This window comes from Leucoraja erinacea, unplaced genomic scaffold (assembly GCF_028641065.1).
Source record: "Leucoraja erinacea ecotype New England unplaced genomic scaffold, Leri_hhj_1 Leri_63S, whole genome shotgun sequence".
In the NCBI taxonomy this organism is placed as follows: domain Eukaryota; kingdom Metazoa; phylum Chordata; class Chondrichthyes; order Rajiformes; family Rajidae; genus Leucoraja; species Leucoraja erinaceus.
In genome coordinates this window covers 171,913-186,410 of record NW_026576553.1, presented here as the reverse complement: position 1 = coordinate 186,410, position 14,498 = coordinate 171,913, and the positions used below count along the sequence as shown (strand labels likewise).

The 14,498-nt window shown below is 49.4% G+C and overlaps 1 protein-coding gene across 1 annotated transcript in view; it reads right to left on the bottom strand.

Moving 5' to 3' along the window:
* The window catches only part of LOC129694371 (pyruvate carboxylase, mitochondrial-like), a 538,031-nt gene that overhangs the window by 455,065 nt on the left and 68,468 nt on the right, over nt 1-14,498 (bottom strand). The window contains exon 2 of the mRNA XM_055631071.1: nt 7,575-7,710. Coding sequence (XP_055487046.1) covers nt 7,575-7,710 — 136 coding nt within the window. The remainder of the gene's footprint in view (nt 1-7,574; nt 7,711-14,498) is intronic.

The window sequence follows — 14,498 nt, the reverse complement described above, 5'->3', positions numbered from 1 at the left end:
AAGCAGAGCTGGTCCTTACCCTCACTAACTTCTCCTTCAACTCCTCCCACTTCCTCCAAATCCAAGGCACTCGCATGGCTAAGGGCACTCGCATGGGCCCCAGCTATGCCTGGCTCTTTGTAGGGTACGCCGAACAATCCCTGTTCCAGGCGTACACTGGCCCTATCCCCGAACTCTACCTCTGCTACATTGACAACTGCATTGGTGCTACCTCCTGCACCCATGCAGAACACACTAACTTCATCAGCATCACAACTAATTTTCATCCTGCACTCCAATTCACTTGGACCATCTCACCGTCTCCATCACAGGAAACAGTAGATTAACCGACATCTACTACAAACATACTGACTTCAAAGCTATCTTGACTACACTTCTTCCCACCCTGCTTCCTGTAAAGGCTCCATCCCCTATTCCCAATTCCTCCGTCTACGCCGCATCTGCGCCCAGGATGAGGTGTTCCACACCAGGGCATCGGAGATGTCCTCATTCTTTAGGGAACGGGGGTTCCCCTCTTCCATTATAGATGATGCTCTTAGTTGGGTCTCCTCGATATCCTGCAGCTCCACTTTTCCTGCTCCTCCCCCCATTCGTAACAAGGACAGAGACCCCCTTGTCCTCACCTTCCACCCCATCAGCCGTCGCATACAGCTTATAATCCTCCAACATTATCGCCACCTCCAACGGGATTCCACTACTGGCCACATTTTCCCATCTCCTCCCCTTTCTGCTTTCTGCAGAGACCGTTCCCTCCGTAACTCCCTGGTCAACTCGTCCCTTCCTACCCAAACCACCCCCTCCCCAGGTACTTTCCCCTGCATACGCAGGAGATGCAACACCTGTCCCTTTACCTCCCCCCTCGACTCCATCCAAGGACCTAAACAGTCTTTCCAGGTGAGGCAGAGGTTCACTTGCACCTCCTCCAACCTCATCTGCTGTATCCGCTGTTCCAGGTGTCCTTTCTACATCGGCGAGACCAAGCGCAGGCTCGCGATCGTTTTGCTGAACACCTCCGCTCAGTCCGTCTTAACCTATCTGATCTTCCGGTGGCCCAGCACTTTAACTCCCCTTCCCATTCCAAATCTGACTTTGTGTCGTGGGCCTCCTCCACTGTCAGAGTGAGGCCCAGTGCAAATTGGAGGAACAGCACCTCATATTTCGCTTGGGTAGTTTACACCCCAGCGGTATGATCATTCCAGTTCTCAGTACCAGTCCCAGTTCTCCCACTAGTCTTCCTGTCTCCGCCTACATTCTATCTGTGTCCCGCCCCCTCCCGACATCACTCTGAAGAAGGGTCTCGATCCGAAACGTCACCCATTCCTTCTCTCCATAGATGCTGCCTCACCTGCTGAGATACTCCAGCATGTTATGTCTACCTTAGACTAAATTAATCAACACTAAACTAAACACCAGTTTCCCATCCTCTCTCTACGCCTTAGAGGCAATTTACAGAGCCCAATTAACCAGTTGCTGCCTTACAGCACTTTCAGCGGCAGAGACGCGGGTTTGATCCCGATTACGTGTGCTGTCTGTATGGACTTTGTACATTCGCCCCGTGACCTGCGTGGGCTTTCTCTGAGATCTGCGGTTTCCTCCCACACTCCAAAGACGTACAGGTATATAGGTTAATTGGCTTGGTGTAAAAATGTAAATTGTCCCTCGTGTGTGTGAGATAGTGTTAATGTGCAGGGGATCACTGGTCGGTGCGGAATCAGTGGGCCAAAGGGCCTGTTTCTGCGCTGTATCTCTAAACTAAACTCCAAAGACATATAGGTTTGCAGGCTAATTGGCTTGGTATGACTGTAAATTATCCCTCGTGTTTGTAGGAGTGTTAATGTGCGGGGATCACTGGCCGGTGCAGACTAGATGGGCCGCAGGGCCTGTTTCCGTGCAGTATCTCCAGACTAAACTAAAATAAATAAACGCCCCAGGTGAAACTGATGCGGTCACAGGGAGAACATGCAAACTACACACACAGAGGTCAGGAGCTGTGGCGCTGGGTCTCTGGAGCTGTGAGACAGCGGCTCCACCTGCTGCTCCACTGTGCTGTCCAAAATAATCCTCCAGCTCTTTTCACACCAGAGGAATCTGTTCCTGTTAACCGTTGTCATCATGGGCCAAAGTCTCTGATCCAGCAGCACGAACTGAGCCACAGTAAATATTACACGGGCCAGCTGAGAGCACTTTGCTGTCTGTCTGTTTGTTTGTTTGTTTGTGTAGAGGTTGGTGGCTTCCACACCCTCAGCTTGGAACAACCCAGGGGCAATCATATTTCGCTTGGGCAGCTTACACCCCAGCGGTATGAACATTGACTTCCCTAACTTCAAGTAGCCCTTGCTTTCCCTCTCTCTCCATCCCTCCCACACCCTAGTCGCACCACTTTTTGTTTTCACCTAATTAGTTTAGTTTAGAGCTACAGCGCGAAAACAGGCCCTTCAGCCCACCGAGTCCGCGCCGACCAGCGATCCCCGCACACTAACACTATCCTACACACACTAGGGACAATTTACACTTACACCAAGCCAATTAACCTACAAACCCGCTCGTCTTTGGAGCGTGGGAGGAAACCGAAAATCTCAGAGAAAACCCACGCAAGTCACGGGGAGAACGTGCAAACTCTGTACAGACAGCACCCGTATTCGGGATCGAGCCTGGGTCACTGGCGCTGTGAGGCAGCAACTCTACCCCAGCAGTATGAACATTGATTTCTCCAACTTCAAATAACCCTTGCTTTCCCTCTCTCTCCATCCCTCCCCCTTCCCAGTTCTCCGCAAGGTCTGACTGTCTCCGACTACATTTTATCTGTTTGCTTTGCTGTTACCTTCTCTGGGCTAACGATGATCTATTCTACATTTTCCTTGATCTCCATTCCCTTGGCCCTGTTTTCACACCTTACACTTCCTTATCTATGTACCTTCCTCCCCCCCCGACGTCAGGCTGAGGGAGGTTCTCGACCCGAAACGTCACCCATTCCTTCACTCCATTGATGCTGCCTGTCCCGCTGGGTTACTCCAGCATTTTGCGTCTATCTTTGGTTTAAACCAGTTCCTTCCTATCCAGAGGAAACCATTCACCACTTTGTCGTATCTGACTGACTATGGTGGATGTCCAGCTCCTCAACCCAACCATGAGTGAAGAGTGTGCAGGAAGGAACTGCAGATGCTGGTTTAAACCGAAGATAGACACAAAATACTGGAGTAACTCGAGCACCCAGGTTTTGTAGTCTCCTACCACAAGTATATTTTTTCAATTATTGACCCAACTGAAGTTGTTGATTATCTCCAATCTTTTAAGTAGATTGTGTGTTTGTGCACAATCTTTGGGTGGAAATGTCAAAGACATTTCAAGGTGAGGGGGGTAGATTGAACAGAAACCTGGACGGCACGATGGCGTAGTGCTAGCGCTACTGCCTTACAGTGTCACAGACCTGGGTTCGATCCTGACTACGGGTGCTGTCTGTAAGGAGTTTGCACGTTCTCCCCGTGACCTGCGTGGGTTTCCAACGAGATCTTCAGTTTCCTCCCACACTCCAAAGACGTACAGGTTTGTAGGTTAATCAAACAAGAGGACATGACTTCAGAATTAAGGGACAGAAGTTTAGGGGTAACATGAGGGGAACTTCTTTACTCAGAGTGGTAGCAGTGTGGAATGAGCTTCCAGTGGAAGTGGTGGAGGCAGGTTCGTTGGTATAATTTAAAAATAAATTGGATAGGCATATGGATGAGAAGGGAATGGAGGGTTATGGTATGAGTGCAGGCAGGTGGGACTAAGGAAAAAAAAGTTGTTCGGCACGGACTTGTAGGGCCGAGATGACCTGTTTCCGTGCTGTAATTGTTATATGTTATATGTTATAAATGTAAATTGTTCTGAGTGTGTGTGTTGGATAGTGTTAGTGTGCGGGGATCGCTAGTCAGTGCGGACTCAGAGGGCCGAAGGGCCTGTTTCCATGCTGTGCCTCTAAACAAAACTAAAACTTAACTGAGGGGAAACCTTTTTACTCATAGGATGGTAGGTAAATGGAATGAGCTTTTGCTTGAGCTGTTGTAAGTGGAGGTAGTTGAGGCAGGTACGATCACAAGGTTTATAAAACATTTGGACAGGTACATGGATAGGACAGATTTTGAGAGATATCGGCCAAACACAGGCAGGTGGGACAAGTGTAGATGGGACATGTTGGTCAACGTGGGCTGAAGGCCCTGTTTCCACAACTGTGTGACTCTATGGTCACTAGGGGCGCTGCACTGGCAGCAGCCTCTGCCTACAGCCTGTCTGTTATTTCTATCTTTATTTTATTTTTAGTTAGTCTAAAGTCTTGTGTTGGGGGAAACTTTAACTTTTCTATGTGGGGGAGGGGGCCAGGGTAAGGGGGGAAACCGTTTCCCAGTCTCTTCCTGGCGGGGACGTGACTATTTCTCCGAGTCGCGTCATCGCCCCCCACCTCGCGGCCTACCAGCAGGATCGGAGCGGCCTTTCCTGTCCGGGACCGGGAGCGGGCGATGCCTACCTGGGTCGCCGTTTGGAGCTCCGGAGCGTTGAGCTGCTGCTCCAACATCGTGGAGCTCTGGTGCGGAGAGCTTCCAACGCGGGCGGCGCTGAACGGCATCGTGGAGTCCTGGGGCGCCTTGCAGAGGGCCGCCAGCAGCGGTCTCCACCCGGCGCGGCCTGCGGACTTTGGAAGCCGCCGACTCCGGTAGGAGGGGGCCGACTCTGGTGTCCACGCCGCTGAGGACGTCCCGCAGCCCCGACGTCGGACTTACAACACCCCGGCGTGCGGTCCTGAACATCGGGCCGCCCGTAGCGGCAACTGCGGAGGGCACGGGGAGGCCCTGACCACGGGGAATAGTGGAGGAAGAGACTGACTTTGGTGCCTTCCCACACAGTGGGAAACTTTGATTCTGCTGTGTGGGGATGTTTTATGTCAAACCCTATAGTGTGTTGCGTCCCTTTTTTTATTGTATGGCTGTATGGGAATTTCATTTCACTGTGCATTCTGGCACATGTGATGAATAAATCTATCTTGTATCTTGACTAGAAGGCATAGCTTTCAGGTGAGAAGGGGAAGGTTTGATGGAAATGGTTTGATGGAGGGGCAAGATTTAATGGGAGGCTGAGGAGAAACGTTTGCACTTAAGATGGTGGTGGATGCATGGAATGAGCTGCCAGATGTAGTTGAGGCAGGTACAATAACAACATTTAAAAGAGAGGTCCATAGATAGGGAGGATTTAGAAGGAAATGGGATAAAGCAGGTGAATGGGTCCGGGATAGGCCGCCATCTTGGTCGGCACGGAGGAGTTGGGCTGAAGGGCCTGTTTCCGTGCTGTGTGACTCTGACTCTGTGAGATGTGGGGACATAAAGAGGTGGCTGCCAGGAATGTGCTGCCAAGTGTTGGAGGAGGATATGAATGTGAATTGAAGGGGCTTGACAGACACATGGATGTGCAGAAAATGGAAAGATTTGGACCACGTGCAGGCAGAGATTAGTTTCACACGCCATCATAGAACACAGAGCAGTAGAGCACAGGAACAGGCCCTTCAGCCCACATTGTCGGTGCCAAACATGATGTCAAGATAAACTAATAGACAATAGGTGCAGGAGTAGGCCATTTGGCCCTTCGAGCCAGCACCGCCATTCAATGTGATCATGGCTGATCATCCCCAATCAGTACCACGTTCCTGCCTTCTCCCCATACCCTCTGACTCCGCTATTTCTTAGAGCCCTATCTAGCTCTCTCTTGAAAGCATCCAGAGAACCTGCCTCCACCGCCCTCTGAGGCAGAGAATTCCACAGACACCACTCTCTATGAGAAAAAGTGTTTCCTCGTCTCCGTTCTAAATGGCTTACTCCTTATTCTTAAACTGTGGCCCCTGGTTCTGGACTCCCCCAACGTTGGGAACATGTTTCCTGCCTCAAGCCCTTAACAATCTTATATGTTTCAATGAGATGCCCTCTCATCCTTCTAAACTCTAGAGTATACAAGCTCAGCTACTCCATTCTCTCAACATATGACAGTCCCGCCATCCCGGGCATTAACCTTGTCAACCTACGCTGCACTCCTTCAAAAGCAAGAATTTTCTTCCTCAAATTAGGATACCAAAACTGCACACATCTCGTCTGCCTGCACGTGATCAGGTTCAATCCTCTATAGGTGCTGTGTGGGTCCTGTGTATGTGTGTGTATGTGTAGTTTGTACGTTCTCCCTGTGACTGCGTGGGCTTTCTCCAGGTGCTCTGGTTTCCTCCCACATCCCAACGATGTACGGGTTTGTAAGACGTAATTGGCTTCTGCACCTTGTCCCTCATGTGCAGGATAGAACTACTGTCCGGGTGATCGCTGGCCGGCACGGGCTTGGTGGACCAAAGGGCATGTTTCTACGCTGTATCTCTAAGCTAAACTAAGCTAAACTAATCTTCTTTAAGCTTTGTCCTTGTCACCTTAGAGCTGTGCTCTCTAGTATTTGTTCTGTGTTATAGGTGTACGTTGGGGCTTCAGAGATGATTCTTTCTTTCTCCTAGTTCCTCATAGCACCGATTCCCTTTTTGAAATACAGCGCGGAAATAAGCCCTTCCGCCCATCAAATCCGCGCTGCCCAGCGATCACCACCACAAAACCACGCACTAGGGACAACACAATTTACAGAAGCCAATTAACCACAAACCTGTATCTCTCTGGAGTGTGGGAGGAAAACTGAGCACCCAGCGTAAACCCACCTGGTCACAGGGAGAACGTACTAACTCCACATTGACAGCACCCGTGGTCACGATCGAACCTTGGTCTCTGAAGCTGTAAGGCAGCAACTCTACCGTTGCGCCACTGTGCCGCCCTGAAAGGAGTAAAGAACTGACTGCTTCTTAAATGTGTGAGATGGAACTGCAGATGCTGGTTTACACCGAAGATAGACACAAAATATTGGAGCAACTCAGCAGGGCAGGCAGCATCTCTGGAGAAAAGGAATGGGGACGTTTCGGGTCGAGACCTTTCAGCAGACTGAGACCTCCGTTTGCTGCTTGCTAGGTGAGAACTAGAAGCTGGTGCGACTTGGGTGGGGGGGAGTTGGGGAGAGAGGAAGTGCAGGGGTTACTTGAAGTAGAGAAATCAATACTCGTACCACTGGGCTATGAGCTGTCCAAGCAAAATATGAGATGCAGTTCCTCCAATTTGCATTTAGCCTCACTCTGACAACGGAGGAGGCCTAGGACAGAAAGATCAATGTGGGAATGGGAAGAGGAATTAATGTGTTTGGCAACCGGGAGGTCAGGTCGGTCCAGGCGAACTGACTCTCAGTCAATATCTCTTGTTTCCCTTTCCCCCGACTCTTAGTCGGAAGAGGGGCCTCGACCCGAAACGTCACCCATTCCTTTTCTCCAGAGATGCTGCCTGGTCCGCTGAGTTCCAGCAGCTTTTTTTAAACATGTCCAGATACATAAAATTTGTATTGAAGTGAACCCTGCCACCTCAGGACAGACTCTGTACAGACAGCACCCGTAGTCAGGATCGAACCCGGCTGTCAGGCAGCAACTCTACCGCTGTGCCACCCACCGTGCTGACTGTTGCCACTGTGCCATTCCTTCTTACCTCTGTTGGCCACCATAACCTTTTTGATGGGTTTATACTCCACAGTCTGAGTGCTGTGAAACACGCCATTGAGTACTGTGACCCTCTTCACTCCCAGGAGGCCAAAGCCCCCTTTAATGATTCGCAGATGCAGCATCTGTAAGCAGAGAGAGGCAATGCATCAAATATTTAACATTCCTTTTCACAACTGCCCGCAGATATTTCATCTCAGTAATTATTAATGCACGCGTTCGCCCATTACACGCAAACAAACTGTGACGGGACGAGGCTTTGAGAGAGCGGGCAAGAGAACATGTTCAGGAAGGAACTGTCTGAAGAAGTGTCAGCCATTCCTTCTCTCCAGAGATGCTGCCTGTCCCGCTGAGTTACGCCAGCATTTTGCAAGAGAATACGTTCGACGCACAGATATATCAAGTTGTCGATCCCTGCAATGTCAACTCGGCAGAAGAATGATCATCGAGTCTTACAAAGTGGAAACAGGCCCTTCGGCCCAACTTGCCCGTGCTGACCAACATGTCCCATCTACACTAATCCCCTATCCTTCTAAACCTATCCCATCCATGTACCTGTTCAGATGTCTTTCAAACATTGTGTGCTAGTACCTGCTCATTTACCTTCTCTGGCAACTTGTTCCATATACCCACCATGCTCTGTGTAAAAAAAGTTGCCCCCTCAATCATTCCCCTCTCGCCTTAAACCAATATCCTCTGGTTCTTGATTCCCCATACTCTGGGCAAAAGACTCTTGTGCGTTTACCTGATGGCAACTCATGCAGTCACAGGGAGAATGTACGAACTGCGTACAGGCAGCACCTGTAGTCAGGATGGAAGCTGGGTCCCTGGCACCACAGTGCCGCCCCTAATTAGTTACGCCTCTAATAAATGGTGCCACTAATCCTTCATGATCTGAAGCCCGTCTGTAAAATCACCTGCACTCATCCTCCTGCACTCGATGGAGTCAAATCCCAGCCTGCTCCACCTCACCCGACACCCCCAGGCCCTCGAGCCCTGGCAACATCCTTGTAAATGTTCTCTGCACCCTTTCAAGCTCAACAACTTCTTTCCTGCAACATGTTAGGGACGGCACAATTTGTAAGGGACCTAAGGAATTAGGAGCAGCGCGGTGGCGCAGCGGCAGTGTTGCTGCCTTACTGCGCCAGAGACCCGGGTTCGATCCTGCCTATGAGTGTTATATGTACGGAGTTTGTATGATCGCCCTGTGACCGCGTGGGTTTTCTCCGGGTGCTCCAGATTCCTCCCTCATTCCAAAGACGTGCAGGTTTGTAGGTTATTTGGCTTCGGTAAATTTGTAAATTGGCCCCAAGTGTGTAGGATAGTACGGGGTGACCACTGGTCGGCGTGGAGTCGGTGTGTCGAAGGGCCTGTTTCCACGCTGTATCTCTAATGTCTAAACAGGGTGATCACAACTGAACACAACACTCCAAATGTGACAATTTTCATTGCTACCAAGCCAATTAAACTACAAACCCGTAGGTCTTTGGACTGTGAGGGGAAAGTGAAGATCTCCGAAGATCAGACGACATCAGATGCCTGATGAAGTGTCTCAACCCGAAACGTCACCTATTCCTTTTCTCCACAGATGCTGCCTGACCCGCTGAGTTATTCCAGCATTTTGTGTCTATCTTCAGCATGGAGACAGACCCTTCGGCTCAACTTGCGAATGATGACCAATATGCCCCATCTACACTAGTCCCTTATGCCGGCGTTTGGCCCATATCTCTCTGAAACAATCCTATCCAAGCACCTGTCCAAATATTTTTGAAACATTGTGATTGTACTTTCCTCAACTACCTCCTCCGGCAACTCGTTCCATATACCTACCACTCTTTGTACAAAATGTGCCCTTCAAGTTCCTATTAAATCTTTCCAGCCTTACCTTAAAACTTTCGCCCTCTGCTTTTTAATACCACTACTCTGGGGAAAAGACTGTGCTGTTTGACTATCTATTCCGCTCATGATTCTCTACACCTATAAGATCACCCCTCATCCTCCTGCGCTCCAAGGAACAATGTCCCAGCCTGCCCAACCTCTCCCTCTTGCTCCCACACTCCATAGACCTGTAGGTTTGTAGGTTAATTTGCTTCTGTTAATTGTGTATGAAAGAACGAGTGTGAACGGGTTATTCGTGGTCAGTGCGGACTCAGTGGGCCGAAGAGCCTGTTCCCACGGTGTATCTCTAAACGAAACCTCCAGAGGAAACCCTGGCAGCTACAAAGAGAACGTGCAAACTCCACACTACACAAACAGCACCCGCGGTCAGGATCGAACCCGGGTCTCCGGCGCTGTGAGGCAGAGACTAGTCCCGCTGTGCCGCCGTGCTGCTACTACTATCTTGATCTCAATCCCATCTCTTAATCCCCTTTCATTCTCTCCAGTCCTCCCATTTCCAACTACACACACACACACACACAGGCAGCCCCCGATGTCAGGATCAAACCGGGTCTCCAGAGCTGTGAGGCAGCAGCTCTACCCGCTGCACCACTGGGCCGCCCTGAACCCCTGGAGCATGTGGTGTTTTGGGGAAGTGGGAGCACTGTGGCACTGAAGGGGTGTCTGGGGGGCGTAGTGTGTGTGTGTGTGTGTGGTGTGTACGTGTCTGGTGGGTGTGTGAACAAGTCACCAGCAGATGCATTCGGCAATGGCTGCACTGCTCTCCACCATCTGCATCAACGCTTGCCTTGACCTGATTACATGAACGCTCCTTGTTTAAACCTTACACTGTTGGGTTTAAAACCATCGTTGGTGGTATAGACACGTTGGGGCAGCCTAATGTGTTTTTAAATCAACTTGGGCTTGCGTGTATTTGGCAGGTCAATGAACTGAATCAAATCAAGCCCATATGAAGAGAGTTTTCGATGCCAGAAAATGTGATTTCTTGCCTGTAGATTTGGACGTAATCTCCTAATCGACAATACGTGGGAATTGTACCAGTCCGACCCTGGCAGATGAAAGAAAGCCCTCGTTCCTGGAGGCAAGGAACTGCAAGTGGTGGTTTACAAAAAAAGATTCATAGTGCAAGATTAACTCAGCAGGTCAGGCGGCATCTCTGGAGAACATGGATAGGTGACGTGTCTGGTCGGATCTTTGGACTTTAGAGATGCAGCGCAGAAACAGGCCCTTCGGCCACCGAGTCTGCAGCGACCAGCGATCCCTGTACACTCGCACCATCCTACACACTAGGGACAATTTACAATCTTTACCGAACCCAATTAACCATCAAACCCGCACGTCTTGGGAGTGTGGGAGGAAACCAGAGCACCCGGAGAAACCCCACATGGTCACGGGGAGAATGTACAAACTCCATACAGACAGCACCCATAGTCAGGATGGAACCCGGGTCTCTGGCGCTGTAAAGCAGCGAATCTCCCGCTGTGCCACCGTTACGGAATTGTGATCGCTAATCACATTATGTTCTTCCACTGAACGCCAGTCACCTGGCCAGGCTCATTTCCCAATGCAAGGTCCAGTCTGGACACAAAGTGTTGCAGCAACTCAGCGGGTCAGGCAGCATCTCTGGAGGTGATGCCTTTTAGGTAGAGACCCTTCTTCTGGCTGGTCAAAATGTAGTTTAGTTTAGTTTAGAGATACAGGGTGGAAACAAGCCCTTCAGCCACTGAGTCTGCGCAGGCCAGTGATCCCCGTACACTAGCAGATCCTTCTTCAGGTTGGTCAAAATGTAGAAACATGCGACTGCAGATGCTGGTCTTGACCCAAAACGTCACATACCCATGTTCTCCACAGATGCTGCCTGACCCGCTGATTTCCACCATCTGCAGTTCTTTCTTAAATGCTGAGTTACTCCAGCACTTTGTGTCTTTTTTTTGTAAACCAACATCTGCAGTTCCTTGTTTCCACTAAAGCAATAGACAAAGTGCTGGAGTGACCGTGCTTGGAGAAGGTGAAACGTCACCTATCCATGTTCTCCAGAGATGCTGCCTGACCCGCTTAGTCACTCCAGCACTTTGTGTCTTTTTGTTTTGTAAACCAGCATCTGCAGTTCCTTGTTTCCACTAAAACAATAGACAAAGAAGTGCTGAAGTTTGGAGAAGGGTCCTGACTCAAAACGTCACCTGTTCATGTTCTCCAGAGATGCTGCCGGACTAGCTGAGTTACTCTAGCACTTTGTGTCCATTAGTAGGCACATAAATGTTGGAGTAACTCAGCAGGACAGGACAGGACAGGACAGGCAGCATCTCTGGAGAGAAGGTTTGGGTGACGTTTCAGGTCGAGACTCTTCTTGTCCTTTGATGTATTAACCAGAATCTGCAGTTCCATGTTTCCACAAGGTGGTGTATGGTCCCTCCTCTAGTTGGACGGCCCACATACTGTTATAGGAAGTCCTTTCAGAAACACCTGACAAATTCTGCCCCGTCTGAACCTCTTGCACTGAGTACGTACGTCCCAGTCAGTATTGGGGCAGTTAAAGTCACCCACTTAGACAACCCTCTTGCTTTTATATCTTTCCCTAATCCATCCATGTATCCATTCCTCCAAGTCCAGCTGGATATTGGGAAGCCTGTAGTAGAATCCCATGAAGTGATTGCACCTTTCTTATGTTTGAGCTCTACCTGCATTGCCTCAGTGAATAAAGCCCCCGATGGTCAAGTGGCATCTTTAGTTTAGTTTAGTTTAGTTTAGTTTAAAGATACAGCGCAGAAACAGGCCCACTACGTCCGTGGCCACCAGCGATCCCTCCACATTAACACTACCCTACACACACTAGGGACAACTTGACATTTACATTTACATTTACAGTGTCACAGGAAACCAAATATGTCAGAGAAACCCCACGCAGGTCACGAGGAGAACGTACGAACTCCGTACGGACAGCACCCGTAGTCGGGAAGAGGCTTGGTATAAATGTAAATTATCCCTAGTGTGTGTAGGATAGTGTCAATGTGCGGGGGGTTGCTGGTCGGCGTGGACTCGATGGGCCGAAGGGCCTGTTTCCGTGCAGTATCTCGAATCTAAACTAACTCAAACTAAACGTGTCCAACATACATAAAACAATAGACAATAGGTGCAGGAGTAGGCCATTCGGCCCTTCGAGCCAGCACTGTGATCATGGCTGATCATCCACATTCAGTATCCCGTTCCTGCCTCACACATCACACACACGAACACGGCACATATACACAAAACACACACACATAACATACATAAACACATACATCAACAAAACACGCATAGGACATACACATTCACTAACGCACACATACACAAACCACATATGTAAAACACACATAAACACAAAACACACACATACACAGCGCACACACACACAAACTCAGCACACACACACAAAACACAAGACAAAACACACACAAACACAGCACATATACACAAAGCATGCACACAACATAGAGAAATGCACACGTATTGAAGCACACACACACACATCAACAAAACATACAGCATGAAACGGGGAGGAAGATTGCAACCTTCACGCGGTCCGCCCTGTTTCGACTAATGCAATCAACTCGACGTGCACAAACGGAAGATCAAATAGAACAAGTTGTCCAACAACTTTAGGCTGTGCACGTCACACGAAAGAAGAAGACACATGAAACATACAGACCCACACAAAACACACACATAAGAAAGACACAAAATGCTGGAGTAACTCAGCAGGGGGACAGGCAGCATCTCTGGAGAGAAGGAATGGGTGATGTTTCGGGTCAAAGCCCTTTTTCAGACTGAAGTAGGGTCTCGACCCCGAAACATCACCCATTCCTTCTCTCCAGAGACGCTGCCTGTCCCCCTGCTGAGTTACTCCAGCATTTTGTGTCTTCCTTCGACTTAAACCAGCATCTGCAGTTCTTTCCCAAACACACACATACACAACGCACATTCAAACACAGCACACATACATGAAAAAAATGCAGAAACACACACAAACACAGCACATATACACAAAGCACGCACACATAACATACATAAACGCCCACATGCACAAAGCACACAGCATAAATAAACAGACACGCACAAACATACACACAAAACATACACACAAAACATACCTAAACACTCACACAATACAGATACCATCTCTTTCAACATGAATGCCTGAGCTGATCAGAAGGTCATCATTGATAGGAGTAGAATTAAGCAATTCAGCCCATCATGTATACTCCGCCATTCAATCATGGCTGATCTATCTCTCCCTCCCAACCCCATTCTCCTGCCTTCTCCCCATAACCTCTGATACTAGTACTAATCAAGAATCTATCTATCTCCGCCTTAAATATATCCACTGACTTGGCCTCCACAGCCGTCTGTGGCAAAGAATTCCCCAGATTCACCCTGGATAATCTTCACACCCTCCGCCTTCTCCCCCACACATGACCATCTCCAAAGCCTTCCCGAAGCCTGGTGCTTCTGTAACACCCACAACACTTCACCCTTTCAGTTCAACGCAGCACAAGTGGAGTCAGTCTTCACCCTGAGCGGAGATAGACACAAAACGCTGGGGTAACTCAGCGGGACAGGCAGCATCTCTGGCGAGAAGGAATGGGTGACGTTTCAGGTCGAGACCCCTAATGGCGCATCCCAGCAGACTGCTGTCAGTCCTCCAGCTAAAGTCATAGACTCAGAAGCTCCCAAGTTCACAAGTTATAGCAGTAGCATTAGACCATTCGGCCCATCGTGTCTACACCACCATTCAATCATGGCTGATCTCTGCCTCCAAGTCCCATTTTCCTGCCTTCAACCCTTAACCCTTGGCGCCCGTTCCGATCAAGAATTTGTCTATCTCTGCCTTAAAAATATCCACTGACTTGGCCTCTCAGTTCCAATGAGCACCCTCTGACTAAAGAAATTCCTCCTCACCTCCTTTCTAAAAGAGTGCCCTCTAATTATGAGGCTGTGACCTCCATCACCAGTGGAGCTGGTGCGACATTGTGGA